We start from the raw sequence: 23,932 nt of genomic DNA on the forward strand, positions 1-23,932 counted from the left end.
AGTGACACACAAAGTTGTGGTTACAGCAACTAAGTAACTGCCACCTCCTGGGTCGGCGTACAAGAAACACTCCATTGTAATTTAGCACAAAGTTGAAACAAGGTCAGCCTTAAGTTACGTAAGCACCAGAAGAATTACGTTATCATGTCAACGCTAATGCAAATCTGGTTTGTGGTATCGTTTTTGGCATCAAGATGGGACATGGGTTACGGCAGATAACACCCAGCACCACCCACACCAGGTTTCACAGTAACACTCTGCCCACAACACAGCAATAGCTACTTCCTGAGCTCCGTCTTCCCGTCATCTGACAGACATGGGGGCAGTCGGTGCTTAAACGGGTAAATCCTCTCCTCTCTGAGCCTTCCCTTCCCACAGATTTCTGTTGGCAGTGCGTCCTGCCATTCCTCTGCCCCCAGCACAATAATTCTACCTTTGTGTCACAGTTGAAAGTTAATGTAATCCTACTCACTGAACTTTCCTCTATCAGTTAACCACATCAAAGTTCTGTTTTCTGGGGAATTTTATGTGCAACAGCTGCCAAACACTGGAGTATCTAGAGAGTCACCTCCAGTTGCATCTCCTTGAATAGTCAGGAGACGCAAGGAACTGCAGATGCTGATTTACACTAAAAAGACACAAAGTGCCGGAGTAACTCAGCGGGTCAGCCAGCAGCTCTGGAAAACGTGGATAGGCGATGTTTCATGTTGGGGCCCTTCTTCAGGAACTGCGGATGCTGGAATCAGGAGCAAAACACAGAGTGCTGGAGGAACTCCGTGGGTCAGGCAGCATCCATGGAGGAGATGGATCAGTCAGAAGATGCTGCCTCACCCGGTGAATTCTTCCAGCACTTTGTGTTTTGCTGAACCATCTCGGGATGTTTTGCCACGTTAGATGTCTATATTTGTGCTTCACTAGATCAGTAACTGAGCTCAAAATAATTCAACTTAAATTTCTGACCGAGCGGGAAGAAACACAACTTTTGTTGGGATTCCCTTTTCAGTTCAATTAAATGTTTGTGTGATGATAATTGAATAGTTTGAAAACAGCACAAGATTTGCTCCCAGAGAGTTGATCATTCAACCACAATATTCTCCTGACATTACAGTTCAAAAGAATTACCTTTAATCAAGAACTCAGCAAGAAAGACGTGGATAACACCATCAAGTTAATATACAACGTACTACATTTTGCATTTCTAGTCAACAACCAATGAATATTAATGTAAATATTTCAGCTATAAAAATAGGGAAGCAGAGAAGATTTACGAGGATGTTGCCAGGACTTGAGGGCCTGAGCTATAGGGAGAGATCGGGCAGGCTAGGATTCTACTCGTGATGCTGAGGGACGATCTATAGAGGTGTATAAAACCATGAGGGGACTAGAATGGGTAAATGCATAGAGTCTTTTACCCAGGGTTGGGGAATCAAAAACCAGAGGACATACAGTGCATTCAGAGAGTATTCAGACCCCTTCACTTTTTCCACATTTTGTTACATTACAGCCTTATTCTAAAATGGATTAAATTCATTTTTTTTTATCAGCAATCTACACACAGTAGCCCACAATAAAAAAGTGAAAACAGGTGTTTAGAAATTTTTGCAAAATAATTAAAAATAAATAACTGAAATATCACATTTACATAAGTATACAGACCCTTTACTCAGTACTTTATTGAGGCACCTTTGGCAGTGATTACAACCTCAAGTCTTCTTGGGTATCACGCTACAGGCTTGGCACACCTGTATTTGGATAATTTATCCCACTCTTCTCTGCAGATCCTCTCAAGCTCTCTCAGGTTGGATGGGGAGTGTTGATGCACAGCTATTTGCAGGTCCCTCCAGAGATGTTCGATCGGGTTCAAGTCCGGGCTCTGGCCGGGCCACTTACGGACATTCACAGACTTGTCACAAAGCCACTCCTGCGTTGTCTTGGACGTGAGGTTTAGGTCGTTGTCCTGTTGGAAGGTGAACGTCTGCCCCAGTCCGAGGTCCTGAACGCTCTGGAGCAGGTTTTCATCAAGGATCTCTCTATACTTTGCTCCGCTCATCTTTACCTCGATCCTGACTGGTCTCCCAGTTCCTACCGCTGAAAAACAATCCCTACAGCATGATGCTGCCACCACCATGCTTCACCGTAGATATGGTATTGGCCAGGTGATGAGCGGTGCCTGTTTTCCTCCAGACGTGACACTTGGCATTCAGGCCAAAGAGTTCAATCTTGGTTTCATCAGACCAGGGAATCTTGTTTAGGTGCCTTTTGGCAAACTCCAAGCGGGCTGTCATGTGCCTTTAACTGAGGAGTGGCCGTGGCAGCTTCTGTCTGGCCACTCTACAATAAAGGCCTGATTGGTGGAGTGCTGCAGATATAGTTGTCCTTTTGGAAGTTTCTCCCATCTCTACAGAGGAACTCTGGAGCTCTGTCAGAGTGACCATCGGGTTCTTGGTCACCTCCCTGAATATGTTAGTAAGTCTCTATCCTAAGGCCCTTCTCCCCCGATTGTTCAGTTTGGCCAGGCTCTATGAAGAGTCCTGGTGGTTTCAAAGTTCTATTTATGAATGACGGAGGCCACTGTGCTCTTTTGGACCTGCAATGCTCCAAAAAATGTTTTATACCCTTCCCCAGATCTGTGTCTCAACACAATCATGTCTCGGAGGTCTACAGACAATTCCTTCGTCTTCATGGCTTGTTTTTTGCTCTGACATGCACTGTCAACTGTGGGATCTTATATAGACAGGTGTGTGCCTTTCCAAATCATGTACAATCAATTTAATTTACCACTTGTAGACTCCTCTCAAGGGTAATCAATGGAAACACGACGCACCGAAGCTCAATTTTGAGAGTCACAGCAAAGGGTCTGAATACTTACGTAAATGTGATATTTCAGTTATTTATTTTTAATTATTTTGCAAGAATTATTAAACACCTGTTTTCGCTTTTATATTATGAGGTATTGTGCGTAGATTGATGATAAAAAAAATGACTGTAACCAATTTTAGAATAAGGCTGTAATGTAACAAAATGTGGAAAAAGTGAAGGGGTCTGAATACTTTCTCAATGCACTGTAGGTTTCAGATGAGAGGGAAACTATTTAATAGGAACCTGAGGGGTCAACTTTTTCGCTCAGAGGATGGTGGGTATATAGAACGAGCTGCCAGAGGAGGTAATTGAGGCAGGTATTATATCAGCATGTAAAAGACACTTGCATATGGATGGAAAAGATTTAGAGGGATATTGATCCAAACCCAGGCATTAGGGACTAGCTCAAGTGGGGCATCTTGCTCAGCATGGATGAGTTGGGCTGAAGGGCCTGTTTCCGTGCTGTACGATTCTACCACTAGGTAGATACAATATGTAGAACTTCTACAATATGTCCCAGAATCTTTATGTACATAAGCAATAATGAAATGAAAAAGGCATGATAACTTGTCATACTTCTTTAAATTAAATTACATTTATCTAAACGTTTCATTAAAATATAATTTACTATAACAACATTTAAAAGACACATGATCAGGTACATGGATAGAAAAGGTTTAGAGGGATATGGGCCTAACATAGGCAGGTAGGACTGGTGTAGATGGGGTATCTTGGTCAGCATGGGCAAATAGGGCTGAAGGGCCTGTTTCTATGCTTTATGATGACATGACGCTATATCTGCTGTGCGATTGTATTTGAATTATATCCAAAAATTAAATCAACCAAAATACTGCTAAGTTCAGGCAAACCTTGGCGGCACGGTGGAGTAGCGGTAGAGCAACTGCCTTACAGCGCCAGAGACTCGAGTTTGATCCTGACCACGGGTGCTTGTCTGTACGGGGTTTCTATGTTCTTCCCGTGACCTGCGTGGGTTTTCTCCGAGATCTTAGAAACATAGAAAATAGGTGCAGGGGTAGGCCATTCGGCCCTTCGAGGCAGCACCGCCATTCAATATGATCATGGCTGATCATTCAAAATAAGTACCCCGTTCCTGCTTTTACCCCATTTCCCTTGATTCCTTAAGCCCTAAGAGCTAAATCTAACTCTCACTTGAAAACATCTAGTGAATTGGCCTCCACTGCCTTCTGTGGCAGAGAATTCCACAGATTCACAACTTTCTGGCTGAAAACGTTTTTCCTCATCTCAGTGCTAAATGGCCTTATTCTTAACTGTTAGCCTGGTTCTGGACTCCCCCAACATCAGGAAAGTTTTTCCTGCATCTAGCCTGTCCAATCCCTTAAGAATTTTATAAGTTCCTATAAGATTCCCTCTCATCCTTCTGAATTCTAATGAATACAAGCCCATCTTTGGTGTCCTCCCACACTCCAAAGATGTACAGGTTTGTGAGTTAATTGGTTCGGTATTAAAAAAAGGTAAATGGTCCCTGGCATGTGGAGGAGAGTGCTAGTGTTTGGGGATGGCTGGTCTGTGCAGAATCGGTGGGTCGAAGGGCCTGTTTCCACGCTGTATCTCTAAACTAAACTAAAACTAAACCAAATGTGTAGGAAGGAACTGCAGATGCTGGTTTAAACCGAAGATAGACACAAAATGCTGGAGTAACTCCGGGACAGGCAGCATCTTTGGAGAGAAGGAATGGGTGACGTTTCAGGTCGAGACCCTTCTACAGACCAACTAAACCAAATGAAGCCTTCACTTTAGCCTGAGAAAAGAACTGAGTTCACGCTTAAAAAAAAAAAAATCTGATGTAATAAAAGTTGTGTTCCTGTGATTGCATTCAGTGTAAATCATGTTTTACGACACACTGCATTGTATGTTGTATTGCTGGGACCATTTATTTACAGTGACTAAGTGTTTTTATCATGTACAGTAGCTCTATGGGTTGTTTATGGGTACTTTGGACCCAGATTTCTGCAAGTGTTATTTATTCGGTGATAACAATAAAACATGGCTTTCATTTTCATTATCTTCCTTTACCTTTTCATCAATGCTTGCATAATTGAAATTATGCAGAAAGATGCGCAGGTGGTAGATAGTGGTGCAGTACAGGGGGAGGTGAAAGGTATCGATGGGTGAAGGGAGGGTCGAGCAGTGTGGATGGGTGACTGGCCTTTGGTAGAGTGCAGACTTTGTTTGCCAGAGATGGGAGCCTTGAGGTTCAGTGGCACTGCTGTGAAGAAGCTGAGTTACAGAGTCATAGAGCTGTATAGCATGGAAACAGGCCCTTCAGCCCAACCTGTCCGTGCCGACCATCGTGCTATAGTACTATAATACCATTTGAAACAATAGACAATAGACAATAGGTGCAGGAGTAGGCCATTTGGCCCTTCGAGCCAGCACTGCCATTCAATGTGATCATGGCTGATCAACCCCAATCAGTACCCCGTTCCTGCCTTCTCCCCATATCCCCTGACTGCTATTTTTAAGAGCCCTATCTAGCTCTCTCTTGAAAGCATCCAGAAAACCTGCCTCCACCGCCCTCTGAGGCAGAGAATTCCACAGACTCACCACTCTCTGTGAGAACAAGTGTTTCCTCATCTCCGTTCTCCTTATTCTTAAAACACGTTTGGACAGGTGAATGGATAGGAAAGGTTTAGGGGCATATGACCAAAACACAGGCAGGTGGGACTAGTGTAGATGGGGTAACTTTGTCGGCATGGGCAAGTCGGGCTGAAGGGCCTTGTTTCCTTGTTGTATGATTCTATAGCTTTAGTTGGGATTCTGGGCTAGACTTTATTACCTGCAAATGTCCTTTGAATGTTGTAATTGTATCTGCTTCTGCAGCTTTCACTGGCAGCTCAGTCCAGCTACGTACTACCCTCCGAGTGAAAATATTTTCTCTGAGGTTCCTCTTAATCTCACACCATAATCCTACACACTTTAGATTTGGAAGCCTCTACCTTGAGTTAACAAAAAAGATTGTGTGCATTCATTTTATCCTCATAGGGCAGCACAGTGGTGTAGCTGCTACCTCATAACAGGTTCGATCCTGACCTCAGGTGTTCTTTGTGTGGAATTTACATGCATGGGCTTCGTCAGGGAGTTCTGGTTTCCTCTCACTGACAGCAACCTCTGGATTGCAAGATTTAATTTGAACTACAGATGCCAAAAGTTGTTGTAAGGTTAGGTTGCTCTCATGGAATAAAGCCGGAAAGAACAAGCAACTGGGTGATCTATTCACTCCACGCGTGCGTATACTTGATAACACAGATACTCCGGGTCAGTGTGGTCTTGATGGGCCGAAGGGCCTGTTTCAAGCTGTATCTCTAAAATAAAATACATCTCAATAAGGTCACCCCTCAGTCTCCTACGCTCCAATGACAGAAGTCCCATCCTAGCCAGACTCTCCCCATAACCCACCCCATATGTCCAGGCAACATCCTGGTCAACCTCTTCCGCACCCGCCACTTATTACCCCCGGCTGTGTGGTTTGCTGCAGAAATATCAATGTCACTTATTCATCCTTCACGATCAGTCATTTACAAGAATGATCCCTGGAATGAGTAGGTTAACCTATGATGAGCATTTGCCGGCACTGGGCCTGTACTCACTGAAATGTAGAAGAATAAGGGGGGAGGGGGGCTCATTGAAACGTACAGAATAGTGAACGGCTTAGATAGGGAGAGGCTGGATAGGATGGGACTTCTGTCTTTGGAATGGATGTGGAGAGGATGTTTCCACTAGTGGGATAGTCTAGGACTAGAGGTCATTGCCTCAGAATTAAAGGAAGGTTCTTTTACAAAGGAGATGAGGGGAAAATAAAGGAATTTAATTAAAGTCAGAGGGTGATGAATCTGTGGAATTCTCTGTCACAGAAGGCTGTGGAGACCAAGTCAGTGGATATTTTTAAGGCAGAGATAGATAGATTCTTGATTAGTTCAGGAGTCAGAGATTATGGGGAGAAGGCAGGAGAATGGGATTAGGAAGAAGAGACAGGTCAGCCATGATGGGCCGAACGGCCTAATTCTACTCCTATTCCTTATGACCTTATACACGGCTGTGGATATCTTGCTCATGCCCCTCACTAGTTTATGTTTTGTTGGAACCTTCCAACTCTGGGTTACATCCGTCCAATTCGAGCTGTTAGAGTCATCGAATCATAGATTCAGATTCAGATTCAATTTTAATTGTCATTGTCAGAGTACAGTACAGTACAGAGACAACGAAATGCATAGAATCACACAGCACAGAAACAGGCCCTTTGGCCCAACTTGCCCATGCTGACTAATATGCCCCATCTACGTGAGTCCCACCTGCCCACGTTTCGCCCTTATCTCCCTAAACCTTTCCTGACAATTACTTGTCCAAATGTCTTTTGAAGTTAAGTGGGAAAAGAATTAAAGAAGATATTGATGGGCATGTAAGAGTGATTACGTTTCAGGAGTACAGGGCTAATAAGGAGAGGGAGAACAGGGTTGATAGAAATGCTCTGCTGGGAGATGGCATGAATCCAGTGGACTGAATGGCCTCCGATAGTATCAGCCTCAACTACCTCCTGTGGCAGCTCGTTCCAGATACCCACCACCCGTTCTGAGTGAAAAAGTTACTCCTCGGGTTCCAATTAAATCTTTCCCCTTTCACCTTAAACCCATGTCCTCTGGTTCGTGATTCCCCTACTGAATCCAGGGATTAAATAACCTGATCCTAAATTGCCTGTGTCATTCACGGAGATTTAATGCCAAATTTGTTTCCAATACTTAGTTGGAGCAGATAATCGGAGCGTCGCTGTGCGCTTAATGCCAATTTATAAATAAAAGGATCTCAGCTTAACTCCGGGGATTCTTGCAAAGAACTGGACTGACCATCAAAGTTATTTTCCTCTCTGAAATCGGTAGCATTTTAAGTATCAAATATGCCACACCTCTAGAACAAAGGGGTAAATGTATCGCTGACAGCCTCTCACAGCGAGGTGCCTCACCGCTGGGGATTAAGTATGAATTTATGTCTCTGGATGTGGTTTGAATTTATTATCTATCCTTTGTTGGTTGTAACTCACAGGATAAAACACAAGGTACAAATAATGTACAAATAATCTGGATTAAAATAGAAAGACTGGTCGGAGCTGGTTTATTTTACTCGTGCAAGCACATCGTAACTCAATGCTTTTGCATTTGGTTGTTTGGGTTTGGAAGGGTATTCAAATCAAATTAAATGAATTTATGGGGAGTTGTAGGTATTTCTTTTGTGCGAAATTGCTTCGGAAATAATAAACTGATACTGCATAAATGCAACAATGTTTTTGTCATAAAAAGCACAAGGAAAAAAATTCTAATAGTTCATTCCAATAAACATAGCTAGTGGTCAGATAAATACAGTAAACAGTGAAAGTGTGACATAGAGTATAGTGACCCTCTGGGCAATGTAAAGATTAACACGGTGGGAGAGGTAACAGCTTTCTGCATCAGGACATTGGTAGACACTGGTACACCATAATAGTGTAGATCTCCAGTGACAGGAGATACATCAACATGTATCCATCAACAATAAGTGATGAGTGATAGAGGGCAGGAGGAGTGTACACATCGGTAACGTTCTCCCATCAGACACAACATAGAACAGTACAGCACAGGGACAGGCCCTTCGGCCCACGATGTCTGTGCCAAACATGACGACAACACCAATTCTTATCTGCCTGCGCATAATCCATATCCCTCCATTCCTTGCATATCCATGTGCCTATCGGAAAGTTTCTTAAACACCACTTCCGTATCTGCCTCCACCACCACCCCTGGCAGCGCGTTCCATACACCCACCACCTCTGTGTAAAAAAAAACTTGCCCCACACGTCTCCTTTAAACTTTGCCCCTCCTACCTTAAAGCTAAGCCCTCAAGTCTGAACAACCTTTCCCTATGGCTAATGCCTTCTAATGCAGGCATTCTTCTGACAAACCTGCTCTGTACCCTCTCCAAAACCTCCACATCCTTCTTTGGGTGACCAGAACTGCACATAATACTCCAAATGCGGCCTAACCAAAGTCCTTTAAAGTTGCATCGATTTACTGACTCTTACTCAATGCTTGACCAATGAAGGCAAGTATGCCATTTGCCTTCTTTACCACTCTATCTACTTGTGTTGCCACTTTCAGGGAGTTTTGGACTCAGACCCTGACATCCCTGTGGACACCATGCCCGACCATCTATCACTCATTCACGTTAGTTCTATGTTATTCCAACACCACCTCCACTCCCTACAAACTAGGGGCAATTTACAGAAGCCAATTGACCTACAAACACCAACATTTTTGGGATGTGGGAGGAAACCGGAGCGCTCAGAGGAAACCCAAGCAGTCACAGGGAAAACGTGCAAACTCCACACAGATAGCAACCAAGGTCAGGATCGAACCCGGGAATCTGGCGCTGTGGGGCAGCATCTGTCCCAGCTGTGCCACAGTGCCATCCTAAATGCCCATAAATGCCCCATATCCCTCTAAGCCTTTCCTATCCATGTTCCTCCCCCAGGTCAGTGTCACCATTGGTATTGCAGATGCTGGTTTAAACCGAAGATAGACGCAAAAAGCTGGACTAACTCAGTGGGACAGGCAGCATCTCTGGAGTGAAGGAACAGGTGATGTTTCAGGTCGGTATGGATTATTACTGTCAAGTGTACAGTAATGCCAGGAAAAAAACAATATTTTTGAAGGTACTTCTTCCAATGCAAGAGTCAAGAGTTAAAAAAGTGTTTGATGGTCAGATGTAAGGGAGATGGAACAATGACACTTTACTTCCTGCAGCTTAACAGGACCATCAGCATAACAACACACAAATAAATATGTATTTATCAATGATGCAATAAATTCATAAAAATAATACAAAGCATGAGGAAAATATACAATGAATGGTAAGACTTTCAACAGCCTATGGCACAGCGGTAGAGTTGCAGCCTCACAGCGCCAGAGACCCGGGTTCGATCCTGACAAGGGGTGCTGTCTGTACAGAATTTGTATGTTCTCCCTGTGACCACGTGGGTTTTCTCCAGGTGCTCTGGTTTCCTCCAACATTCCAAAGACATACAGATTAGGTGGCTAATTGGCTTTGGTAAAAAATGAAAATTTTTTCCTCAGTTGTGGGATAGTGCTAGTATAGGGGGATCAGTGGTCGGCACGGACTCTGTGGGCCGAAGGGCCTGTATCCACGCTGTATCTCTAAACTAAACTAAAGCATTGATTTAGAGAGGGTTCTTAGGATAGTTGGACCGTAGGTCCTGTTTCTCTGCTTTAATTCTAAGTAGTAGTTTAAGTGGAGCGTTTTGTTCAGCATGGGCTGTAGGATATGTTTCTGTGCTGTGTATCTCAATGTCTGTAACGGTGGTCTTTGTGGGCATGGTTGAGTTTGGTGAAGGGCCTGTTTCCGTGCTGTATGTCTCTATGACTCCAACCTGGCAGCATATGGTTTAGACAAAAGTGCTGGAGAAACTCAGTGGGTGCAGCAGCATCTATGGAGCGAAGGAAATAGGCAACGTTTCAGGCCGAAACGTTGCCTATTTCCTTCGCTCCATAGATGCTGCTGCACCCGCTGAGTTTCTCCAGCACTTTTGTCTACCTTCGATTTTCCAGCATCTGCAGTTCCTTCTTAAGCATATGGGTTAGCATTGACGGGATGGGCTGAAGGGGCCTGTTTCCGTGCCGTGTGTAGCTGTGACTGTAACCGATGCACACACATCGGTAACTCTGACAGCAAAGGAACGATAACTGCCAATGGTTCGCGCAGTACTCACCAATAGTTCCTGGCTTGGTGTCATCAGATTCAGAGCCGATAGCTGTCCTTGGGCTGCCACTTTGCTCTGATTCTGCGGGGAAAATGAAGGTTTGAATGAGCAAGAAGCAGAGTTCAACCATGCGCTCTAAAGCTATAACAACACATCAGAAGCATTGTACCACATCCGCGATGAGCTAGTTATGTCAATGAGCTGCCAAAGTAAGATCATTTATCACTCCAATCCAATTAAACACTGAAGGCTGCTTACCTGGACAGCCACCTCTTGTCATAGAAACATAGGAAATAGGTGCAGTAGTAGGCCATTCAGCCCTTCAAACCCTTCAATATGATCATGGCTGATCATCCAAAATCAGTGCCCCGTTCCAGCTTTCTCCCCATATCCCTTGATTCTGTTTGCCCTCTCTAACTCTCTCTTGAAAATATCCAGTGAATTGGCCTCCACTGCCTTCTGTGGCAGAGAATCTCACAGTTTCACAACTCTGGGTGAAAAAGATTTTTCTCATCTCATCCCTAAATGGCCCACCCCTTATTCTTAAACTTGTCTCTTCATCTGACACTCATTTATCCCCATTTCACCTCCAGCCTTTGTCACCCACTCCACCCTTCCGCCAACCAGACCTGGGCAAGTGATGGGTGGATACAGGTGGATACAGGAAAGGGGGGTGTATTAACTGGCAGATGGTTGGGCAACGTCAACAGATGAAAGGACAAAAAGTAGGAGAAGGATAGAAGAGGTGTGAAATATGAAGACAGAAGTAGGTGGAGGGGGCTAGGGAGTAGGGGGAAAGGGAGAGCACAGAAGGCGGCACAGTGGTGCAGCGGTAGAGCTGCTGCCTCACAGTGCCAGAGAGCCAGGGTCGAATCTGACCTCGGGCGCTGACCGAGCAGAGTTTGCACGTTCTCCCTATGGCTGCGTGGGCTTTACTCCGGGTGCTCCAGTTTCCTCCCACATTCTAAAGACGTGCATGTTTGTAGGTTAATTAACGTCTGTAAACTGCCCCTAGTGTGTTAGATAACATAGAACTAACATAACACTAGTGTGCGTGTGATTGATGTTGGCATGTGCTAAAGAAGGGCATGTTTCCATGCTATACCTGCATCTCTAATCTAATCTCACATTTTGTCTTTTTCACTTTGGCAGGTTTATGGAGAGTAAAGGTTTAGAGGGATATGGGCCAAGCACGGACAAATGGGACTACCTTAGTTGCAGCATCTAGGTTAGCATGGATGTGTTGGGATGAAGGGCCTGTTTCCATGTTGAATGGCTCTATGTGTCTCCAGCTGTGAGGTGTGAATGCACCACTGATATTGTGTGCTGCATACTGACCCTACTGAGAACAGAACCACACCGCCCGCTCTGGGTGGTGAACGAGAGACCTGGTCACACTATGCTAGCGATCAGGTCCACAGACTTCCTATTCTCGTAACATGAGACAAATTCCCTAATTATTAAGTGGTACGCAACACAGTTTATGCCTGCAACGATTTGGAAATTGAAACCAGATTGAAACAAGTCAATGAGCAGATATTCATTTATAATTGTATGATATTCTATACAGATTTTTTAAAACTAAAATGCCCTTAGTTTTGATGTATTTCTTGATTTATTTTTTCCTTTGACACTGCTGCAAAAAACAACTTTATTTTTGCCACATATCAGAAAGCAGCTTCAATACAACACTAACTGGATTTATGCCACATACCATACAGACTAGCTGCAGATGCTTCTAGTATTCTTCAGACTACTTATGATATTTCACTGAAGCCAAACACCCAGCAATTTATTTTCTACTATTTACAGTTAGTTTAAACTTAAAGAGCTCAGTACCATCCCCAGCATAAAACATCAGATGTCTGTGGATTATGACACTTTTGTAAGTATGTCAAATAGATAAAGCTGCAGGTGTTGGGAATTAAGTGATTGATTGATTGATTGCTTGAAAGAACCAGCATGGAAACAGGCCATTCGGCCCTTTGAGTCCACGCTGACCATCGATCACGCGTTCACGCTAATTCTATGTTAACCCACTTACGACCACTGAGTCCATGCCGATCAATGATCACCCGTGCACTAGTTCCAGGTTATCACAGTTTCAAATCCTACACACTAGCGGCAAGCTACAAAGGCCAATTATCCTACAAACCCGGGATGTGGGAGGAAATCAGAGCGATTAAAGAATTGAACTTCACGCATATCAATTGCTTTTGTCTTATGAGAGGTATTGTTAGGGTAGACAGTCAGAACTTTTTTCCCAAGGTGGAAATGTCAAAGACTGGAAGTGCACGGATATGCAGGGAATGGAGGGATATGGATCACGTACATGCAGTAGAGATCAGTTTGATTTGGCATCAGGTTTAGCACAGACATTGGGGGCCAAAGGGTCTGTTCCTGAGCAGTTCTGCTCTATGTTCTTACCATCCACCAAGATGTTTTTAGGGAAGGTATTTACAACAAGAGCAAAGCAGATTGAATGACCCATGAATTGTTTATGAGTTTTGTAAACCCCTGCAATTAAGCCAATAATCAAAGGTCAAGAGTGTTTAATTGCCACATGAACTGACTACAGAACAATGAAATTCCTACTTGCAACAGCATAACAGGCCTGCAAACACAATACACACAGGGTAACATATAATGAACAAATAAATTAATAACTCCAATATTTTTAGTGCAAACAAGACAGTCCACGGTTCATTGGACACAAAATGTTGGAGTAACTTGGCAGGTCAGGCAGCATCTCTGAAGAACATGGATAGATGACATTTTGGGTTGAGACCTTTCTTGACCCGTCTGATGAAGGGTGTCAGTCCGAAACGTCATCCATCCATGTTCTCCAGAGTTGCTAGCTGACCTGCTGAGTTAAGGACCTGTTCCACTTTCACGACCTAATTCGCGACCTCTGCCGAGTTTGCCCTTGACTCATACTCGCAGCATGGTCGTCACATGGTCGTAGGAGGTCGTGATGCTAGTCGTAGGTACTCGAGGCATCAAGTAGGTCGGGGCGTTTTTCTAGCCTGATGAAAAATGTCCACGAGTAAACAAGTCAATGAATTAAGTCGTGAAAGTGGGACAGGCCCTTTACTCCAGTACTTTGTGTCTTTTTATGTAAACCAGCATCTGAAGTTCTTTGAGACTCTTGGGTAATCAAGGAGATGCTATAGAAGAGACTGCTGGTGACTTTCCAGATTTACTACTACTTGCAGCTGTTACACGTAAAATTCCCCAGAAATCAGAACTCCAGCGCTTTGTGTCATTTTGTGTATTAACCAGCATCTGTGGTTCCTTATTCCTCCATAGTTCATAGTTTTAGTGTTTTGTTGCGCTCGACAGCCTGATGGCTGTTGGGAAGAATAGTGACCATGTTTGACATCCAAGAGTTAAGATAAATATATTAATTTTGGGGACCACTGGCCTGTTATTTGTTATTGCACAGGTTATGACATTTAGACCGGGAGCGGGGCCGTAAATCGCCCGGCACGGCCTAAAATGGCCGTGGGACTTATCATCGCCCACCTGGGGCTTGGATATCGGGAGAGACATGGAGAACAGGGGAGAGAAAAGACTTTGCCTTCCATCATGGATGGATGTTTGTGTGAATTAAATTGTGTGTATGTCTAGGAAATTGTCTTTGTTTGTATGGCTGTGGAAACAGAATTTTGTTTGAGCCTCACTGGGGCTCAAATGACAATAAATTGTATTGTATTGTATTGTATGCAGTATCACAGGCAGTGTTATTTGGGATGGGTTTCTCAGAGGTGTGAGTCCGAATGAGAATTTTGCTTTACTGTTATGTCAGCTGTGTCATGTCGGCCTGCTTTGTTCACATCTTTGGCGCCATGTTCAGCAGTAGTTATCAGACATGCGTTGCTATGGCTACAGATGCACGGTCACTCCTGCCAAGTCGTGGTGAGCAGCTGTCTCACTTTCTACAACATGTCAGCCGGCTTGACTGCATGCGAGTGTGGACTGGATGTGCCCTCGTGTGACTGAGACACAAAGCCAGCCTGCCAACCATGCCCGTTAACTCATAGTGTCGGGTTGCATCACAGCTTGGTCTGGGAACTGCTCTGCCCAGGGCTGCAAGAGGTTGCAGAGAGTTGTAGCCAGATGGAGCCCAGTCCATCACACAGACCACACTCCCCACCACCGACTCCATCTACACTTCACGCTGCCTAGGAAAAGCAGGCAATATAACAAAGACATCTCTGGAGAGAAGGAATGGGTGACGTTTCGGGTCGAGACCAGTTTGAAGAAGGGTCCCGACCCAAAACATCACCCAAACCTTCTCTCCAGAGATGCTGTCTGTCCCACTGAGTTACTCCAGCTATTTGTGTCTTTCTTGGGTTTAAACCAGCATCTGCAGTTCCTTCTTACACTTAATCAAAGACATGTTGGGCTCACCCTGGTCATTGTTTCTTCTCCCTGCTCTCATCCAGCAGAAGGTACAGAAGCTTAAAAATCTGGAACAGCTTCTTCCCCTTTGATATCAGGCTTCTGAGTGGTCCTTCCATGAGATAGGGTACTGTTGGATTCATCTCTACCCCATTGAGGACCTGGGACTTTGTCTAAAGAACTGATGTGCTACACTGCTGAGAACTATATTCTGCACTCTGTATCTTACCATTTCCTTTATCTATTATAATTGAGTTAGAACTAATTGTATTTATATAGTATTATTTGAACTGTTTGAACGCCTGTAAATCAGAACTCTTCACTGTACCTTGCTACATGCGACAAAAATAAATCTAAACCATGATTTTGAATCCATCAAAATTGGCAAAACAAGGTGTGAAGTTCCCCTGCTCACTCCCACCTTTCTTTTCCAGCTCTCTCCCTCCTACTCCAATCTGCCCCAAGAAGGGTCTTAACCTGAAACATCATCTGCCCATTCCTTCTGCAGATGCTGCCTGACCCACTGAGTTACTCCAGCACTTTGTGTTTCGCTCAATATTCCAGCATCTGCAGCTTCTCGTATTCCATTTACCGCTTTGCTGAGAAATCTCTCCAAAGTGTGGCCACTGTGAAGATGATTAGTTTGGGGAAACAGTATGGAAACAGGCTCTTCAGCCCACCGAGTCCATGCCAACCACTGACAACCCATTCACATTTTGTTAAATAGGGTAGATGTTGAAATGTTTCCACTGGTGGGAGAGTCTTAAGAAACATAATTTAAAATAATACAGCTGGTTAAGATGGTGCATTGTGGAGATCTCTATCCCAGAGGGTTGTGCAGGCTGGATCACTAGAGAGATTTAAAGAGGATGGAAATCAATTTTTGAAAGATCGAGGATTCGAGGGCTGTGGGGAAATGGCACGGAAGTGTAGTTGAGGCCCGGGGCAGATCAGCCATATTATGCTGAACAGTGAGGCTGGCTTAAGGGGCCGAGTGGCCTACTTCTACTCCTGGTTCCTTCTGGCCTTGTATTCACTCAATGTTATGCAACCTTCACATATTCTGCATCCCGACTGGCAACTCAGAATGATTTCTAGGAAGTTACTCGGCTGAAAATAGATGCAGACTTTCTCTTCCGTAAACCGTTCCTGAAACTCCTAATTCAACTCTCAGTTTCAAACAGAAGTGGCGCAAGGACTTACTTAGAAGAAAATGTCCAGACTGAATTTCCAGTGGGTCAGCCAGCATCTCTGGAGAAGATGGATAGATGACGTTTCAGGTTGAAACCTTTGCTGACCCATCCGAAGAAGGGTCCCGACCAGAACCATGTTCTCCCGAGATGCTGGCTGACCCGCTGAGTCACTCCAGTACCTTGTGTCTTTTTATGCAAACCAGCATCTGCAGTTCTTTGTGGCTCCTGAGCATTCAAGGAGATGCTACCAGAGGAGGCTGCCCAGAACTCCAGCACCTTATGTCCTTTTGTGTACTAATCAGCATCTGCAGTTCCATATTCCTTCATAGTTCATAGTTTAATGTTTCATTGTGTTCAAGAGCCTGATGGTTGTTGGCTAGAAGACTGACCATGTTTGACATCCACGAGTTGAGATCAATAAATTATTTTTGTGAAACACTAACCTATTACCTTTTATCGCACAGAGAAGTATTACAGGGAGCGTTATAGGGGCAGCTTTCTCAGAGGTCCACTTGTCTCAATACCCAGTTGTTTTCATTTTGATACCATGGGGAACATATGCATGAATGTCTATGATTCCATTCTTAATCCCAACACCCAACACAGAGTGATGGAGGAACTTAGTGGGTCAGGCAGCATCTGTGGAGGGAATGGGCAGACAACATTCTTCAGACAAGGTCCTGACCTGAAACATCACCCATCGCCACCCAAAGAGGGTCCCATCAATCCCAGATGATTTTCATATTCCCCAAAGCATCTCTGATCCGAGGCTTATGTTTATTATTGTCAGGTGTACAAGGGTACAATGTAAAGCTTTAGCTTGTGCGGTATCCAATCAAACCAAATCATACAAAACATGAACATGAGGTATACAAGAATCCCTGGAATGAGTAGTTTGATGAGCATTTGTCGGCACTGGGCCTGTACTCGCTGGACTTTAGAAGAATGAGGAGGGAACCTCATTGAAACATACAAAATAGTGAAAGGCTTGGATAGAGTGGATGTGGAAAGGATGTTTCCTCTCGTAGGAGAGTCTAGGACTAGAGGTCGTAACCTCAGAATTAAAGGACGCTCTTTTAGAATGGAGATGAGGAGAAATGTCTTTAGTCAGTGGGTGGTAAATCTGTGGAATTCTTTGCCACAGAAGGCTGTGGAGGCTGTCAGTGGATATTTTTAAGGCAAAGATAGATAGATTTTTGATTAGTACAGGTGTCCGAGGTTATGGGGAGAAGGCAGGAGAATGGGGTTAGTCGGGAAAGATAGATCAGACATGATTGAATGGCGAAGTAGACTTGATGGGCCGAATGGCCTAATTCTACTATTCCTTATGACCTTATGAACACATGTATAGTATGATCTGATGTCAGGAATACAATCAGGCCAAAGACAATAAACTAAACTCAAACTCACACAAAGTAAGTTGCCTGCAATGGTGTTGGTTGGAAATTGGAACTGTACTCTTGTGTCTATGTGACTGGAGATCTCTTTGGCCTCACTCTTTGATGCTGTGCTATTTCTGAGGACAGTGAGTCACTATTATAGACCTTTGCACCATCCGCAAGGGTCCACTGCGATTTTAAGGGGGCCTGGCAACAAGGAATAAAGTCCCAGCCTGTCCAAATTCTCCCTATAGCTCAGGCATTCAAGACCTGGCAACATCCATATAAATCTTCTCTGCACTTTTTCCAACTTTATGCCATCCTTCCTATGGTACGATGGACAACAGTGAACACATAGCTCCAAATTATAGACTTGCCATATAACCATATAACAATTACAGCACAGAAACAGGCCATCTCGGCCCTTCTAGTCCGTGCCGAACACTTATTCTCCCCTAATCCCACCTACCTGCACCCAGACCATAACCCTCCATTCCTTTCCCATCCATATACCCATCCAATTTATTTTTAAATGATAAAATCGAACCTGCCTCCACCACTTTCATTGGAAGCTCATTCAACATAGCTACCACTCTCTGAGTAAAGAAGTTCCCCCTCATGTTACCCATAAACTTTTGTCCCTTAATTCTCAAATCATGTCCTCTTGTTTGAATCTTCCCTACTCTCAAGGGAAAAAGCTTATCCACGTCTACTCTGTCTATCCCTCTCATAATTTTAAAGACCTCTTTCAAGTCCCCCCACCAATGTCTTGTACAACTGTAATATAACATCCCCACTTCTATACTCAGTATCCTGACCGATGAAGGACAATGTACCAAGAGCCTTCTTGACCCACCTATCTGATGTCACTGTGACGCCACTTTCGGGGAACTATGTGCCTGCAGTCCTAGTTTACTCTGCTCTACAATACTCCCCAGAGCCCAGCTATTCACTGTGAAGAACCTGCCCTGGTTTCACTTTTTTAAATGCAACATGCTGCACTTATATGCATTAACCAGTTCAGTGCCACCTAAGCGGCAATAAGCAGGTCATGGCCAATAGTGTTAAAAAAAAAACTTGGCAGTGAACAGGTTAAACTCCATTAACCATTCCACAGCTCATTTGCAATGCTGATCAAGATCCTGCAGCAATTTTTGATAACCATCTTCACTGTCTCCGATACCACCGAATTCAGTGTCTTCTATTTATTTGTCACTGGCCAGGCCATCCTATGCTCGTCCCTTACTGCCCTTGACCTGAGTGGTTCTGCAAAGCCACATCAGAGGGCGCTTGACAATCTGCCACTTCTTTGCGCACAAAGTGGGGCGCAAAGCGCAACTATTTAGACAGGTGTTCATGTTGCGCTTTCAAACGACAGCTGCACAAACACTGCAGAGCATTTGGCTGACCTTACCCGAGGGTTCAGTAAGGGTAAGGAACAGAAGGATGAGAAGCATGAGCACAATTTGCCACCAATGTCTTCAGACAACAGGAACTACACAAATGGACCAAATAATTGGTCACAAAGCAAAACTAACTGAAACAACAAACAAGTCACCACCAGCGTACCAAAGTTCCATCGTATCTTTCCCACCATCTCCCCTGGCAGAGGGACCAGGCGCCCACCACCCTCTGCATAAAAAAAAACTTGCCTCGTCCATCTCCTTAGACTTTTTCTCCCCTGACATTAAATCTATGCCCTGTGATGGGTGTTGATGGCTGGCATAGACACAATGGGCCAAAGGGCCTGTTTCTGCACAGTGTGACTTCATGATGTGCATCATTTCTGGTCAATTCTTGGAGTTAAGATGTAAATGAGTTTTGGGGAGGGCACTTGAGATAACGAGGGGCATCTGCGGTGATGTTAGCTGGGGAGTGGTGGGTGGTTTGGTATTCACTGACCTCAATGTCTTCTGCAATGGGGAGTCCACCACTGTGCACAGCATTCTTATTGTAACTTCAGACTGAAGAAAGGTCTCAACCCGAAACGTCACCCATTCCTTCACACCAGAGATGCTACCTGTCCCACTGAGTTGCTCCAGCATTTCGTGTCTATCTTCTAATTGTAACTACAGACTTAGTCCAAGGCAGAATACGTGAGATAACCAAGGAAAGACCTGAAACCTGCAAGATTCAAGATATGAGCTAGAGTAGAAGGCAGTCAATGAAAGTGTTGCAATGCTCAGTTTGAATCTCAGCTCTGGTCAAACAGGAAGCTGGGGTTCCAGAACCTGACTCCGTCTGAATGAGAAACCAGGGAAAGTGATGTAAATATTATCATAGATAAAATGAATGAATGCCAACTGTAATTTAGTGAAGACTGAAGAAGGGTCTGGACCAGGCATGTCACCTGTCCATTCCGTCCTCAGATGCTGCCAGTCTCAAGATGCCAGAGCCTGCAGTTATTTGGGTCTTTGTAATTTAATGACTGATTGAGTGGGGTATGGCTGACAGTGTCATCGAGCTGTACTACACAGAACCAGGCCCTTCAGCCCATCCTGCCCATGCTGATCGAGATGGTATAGTAGGCTAGTACTATTTGACTGCATCAGGCCCATTACCCTCCCTATCCAGACATCTGTCCAAATGTCTGTTGAAAGTGATAGTCATACAGTACAGCAACAGACCCTTTGCAACATCCATGTGGACCTAGATGCCCAATCTAAGCCAGTCCCATTTGCCCACATTTGGCCCATATCCATCTAAACTTTTCCTATTCATGGAACTGTCCAAATGTCTTTAAATTCTGTTACAGTACTTGCCTCAACTACCTCCTCTGGCAGCCCGTTCCATATCCACCACCCTCTGAGTAAAAAAGTTGCCCCTCAGGTTCCTATTAAATCTTTCCCCTCTCACCTTACACCTATGTTTTCTGGTTCTTGAATCCCCTACCCTAGGTAAAAGGCCCCGTGCATTCACCCCATCTATTCCCTCATATTTTCCATAAGATCATCCCATAGGCTCCTGTGCTCCAAGGAATAACAAATGTTGTTATGGTACCTGCCTCAACTACCTCCTCTAGCAGCTTGTTCCATTCACCCACCACCTTCTGTGTGAAAAGGCTGTGCCTGCCCAACCTCTCCCAAAAGCCCAGTCCCTCAATTCTTGGCAACATCCTCGTAGACCTTCTCCGCACTCTTTCCAGCTTTCCGTTCCAGTTCTATTCTGGGAATGCAAAGCCGGGAGTCTGAGTGGTGAACTTTGACCTTGGACATGACTACCAGTTTAGCAGCTGTGCGTTGATGCGGTGAGGAAGGTTCCTGGTATCACGTGATCTGGATCTGCCAGCTCGCCAAGGTCATAACTCAACATAAAGTCCTTGTGCTTCATTCACTTTAAGTGCCAACTGGACAACAGATGACTGGATCTAACTCTTTACGGTTTCAGGAACTCATCGCACAACAGGGGTTCCATGAACCCCTTCACTGCGGGGGGAGTGATACTCCCTGTAACCCCTCGAGAGGGGGGCATGGTGGCACAGCAGTAAAGCTGCTGCCTTATAGCGGCAGAGACCCCGATTCGATTCTGACTATGGATGCTGCCTGTACGGAGTTTGCACATTCTTTCCGTGACCACTTGGGTTTTGTCTGGATGCTCCGGTTTCCTCAAAGACGTTGAGGTTTGCAGGTTAATTGGCTTCGGTAAAAATTGTAAATTGTCCCTAGTGTGTAGGGTAGTGCTTGTGTGTGGGGAATCACTGGTTGGATGGTCATTAGCCAGCATGGACTCAGTGGGCCAAAGGGCCTCTAAACTACACTATCTCTATCTCTAAACTAAAGTTTAATCCAAGCAAGTAGAACAGTACAGTAGAACAGAACAGACAGGAACTAACCCTTCGGCCCACAATGTCTGCACCCAACACTGCTCTCATCTTACAGCTATGCTCCCCAGTGTTGGACATTTGCAGTTCTGGTCGCCCCAGAGGGTTGGAGAGGATTCAGAAGAAACATTATCAGAATGTTGCCTGGATTTGAAGATATTAGTTATAAGAAGAGGTTGGACAACCTTGGGTTATCTTCTCTGGCTCAGACCGTCAGAGGCTGAGGGGAGACCCGATAGAAGTTTATAAAATTATGAGAGGCATAGATAGGGTAGATAGTCAGAATCGTTTTTTTCCCAGGGTGGAAATGTCAAAGACTAGAATGCATAGCGTTGAGGAGTGAAGGGCAAAATGTAAATGTAAAGCAAAATGTAAATGTTCCGGTGCTGTCCTGTTCTATGTTCTATGTTCTATGAATTTACTGCATACTTGGAACATAATAAAATCAGGAGCCCATGATGCAAAAAATGCAGTTAAATAAACATTATCTTGCCATGGTCCAACCTGTGAGCCTGCACCGACCATCACACACCCGTTTATACGAATCTTGGTTTATTTGATTAATTGTGTCTTTCAACTCTCCCCAGATTCTACCCCTCGCCCACACACACGGAGCAATTTACAGTGGCCAATCAACCTACTGACATGTACATCTTTGCCATGTGGAAGGAACAGGGGGCAACTTACGTGGACACAGGGAGAACGTAAAAACTCCATAAAGACAGCAATGGAGGGCAGGACCTGTTTCCGTGCTGTATGACTCTATGAGCCAGTGATTTAGAAGAAAAGCATAAAGAATAAAAGCCATCTTAGCTATTAATAAGAGGAAAAAAAGTCTCATGTCGCTGACTTTAATAAGCTTAGTTCTCAATGTGTGCAGTAAAAACACCTCGATCCAATCTCCCACCATCTCCCATCCGACCCCAGAGTTACCATCCTTTCCCCTCCATCCCACACTCCTATCCCATTTCCCTATCACACAGCTAACTTGCCAGAGAAAGGTACCATACTATCATTGAAAAGACGTTTGGACAGGTACATCCATATAGAAACATAGAAACACAGGAGTAGGCCATTTGGCCCTTCGATCCGCCATTTCCATGGCTGATCATCCAACTCAGTATCCCGTACCTGCCTTCTCTCCATACCCCCTGATCCCCTTAGCCACAAGGGCCACATCTAACAAATATAGCCAGCTAACTGGCCTCAACTACCCTCTGTGGCAGAGAGTTCCAGAGATTCAGAGATTCACCACTCTAAAAAAAGTACTTCTCATCTCGGTTTTAAATTTCCCCTTTATCCTTAAGCTGTGACCCCTTGTCCTGGATTTCCCTAACATCGGGAACAATCTTCCTGCATCTAGCCTGTCCAACCCCTTAAGAATTTTGTAAGTTTCTATAAGATCCCCTCTCAATCTTCTAAATTCTAGAGAGTATAAACCAAGATATAAAAGATTGAGAGGGATACGGATCAAATGTGGATTAATGGGACTTGCATAGATGGGGCATCTTAGTTTGGCCTGAAGGGCCAGGTCCCATGCAGCATGATTCTACCAATCTCCTTGTTGAGCCCAAAGTCTGATTGGATCCGTGAACACTGTGCTCTGACTGCCTTGAGATCTATTTTAAAACTGAAACGGCAATCTGAGATCTACCGTTCTCCCCCGACACCCTCCCAACCCTGTCCCGGCCGATCAGCTTCACTTCCTTGGCACAAAGTCCACTGGCGCTGGAAACAACCCAAAGCTTTGCCAGAGAATCATCGAACATAGAATAGCACAGCACTGGAACAGGCCCTTCGACCTACCTGGGCTACTGATTTTGGATGATCAGCCATGATCATATTGAATGGCGGTGCTCGCTCGAAGGGCCGAATGGCCTACTCCTGTACCTATTATCTATGTTTTCACCTCTGTGCTGAACATAATGCCAAGTTAATCTCCTCTGCCGGCACATGATCCATATCTCTGCATTCCTTGCATGTCCCCGTGTGCCTATGTAAAGGCCTCTAAAACACCACCACTATATCTGCCTCCTCCACCACCCCAGACAGCGCAATCCTCCTGTGTAAAAAATCTTGCCCTGCACATCTCCTTTAAACTTTTCCGCTCTGTGCATTCTAGTCATTGGCATTTTTATATTACTCTGGTCCATCTGAGGATAACGTGCATAATTTTGATACATTAAAAGCAGTGGAAAACTTTAGACTCAAGGAATCTTGCATTGAACACAAATTGCTGGAGTAACTCAATGGGCCGGGCAGCATCTCTGGAGGCATGGACAGGTGACGTTTCGTTTCCGACCGAAGAATGGTCCCGATTTAAAACGTCATCTATCCATCTACTCCCGAGTTTCTGTCTATTCTGCTGAGCTACTCCTGTTGTCTCAACACAACGCAACTCAAACATTGTGGTGGAAAAAAAATGGCCCTGTGATGTGGAGATTGCTCTGATATGCAACGGTTCTGATTTTGTTTAAGTGTACATGCTGGAACT

General features: G+C 44.6%; 1 protein-coding gene across 5 annotated transcripts in view; it reads right to left on the reverse strand.

Moving 5' to 3' along the window:
* The window catches only part of nfic (nuclear factor I/C), a 436,656-nt gene that overhangs the window by 95,680 nt on the left and 317,044 nt on the right, over positions 1-23,932 (reverse strand). For all 5 annotated transcript variants that reach the window (XM_055658628.1, XM_055658629.1, XM_055658624.1 and 2 more), the window contains exon 3: positions 10,652-10,723. In XM_055658628.1, coding sequence (XP_055514603.1) covers positions 10,652-10,723 — 72 coding nt within the window. The remainder of the gene's footprint in view (positions 1-10,651; positions 10,724-23,932) is intronic.

The sequence above is a fragment of the Leucoraja erinacea genome, chromosome 29 (assembly GCF_028641065.1).
Source record: "Leucoraja erinacea ecotype New England chromosome 29, Leri_hhj_1, whole genome shotgun sequence".
Classification (NCBI taxonomy): domain Eukaryota; kingdom Metazoa; phylum Chordata; class Chondrichthyes; order Rajiformes; family Rajidae; genus Leucoraja; species Leucoraja erinaceus.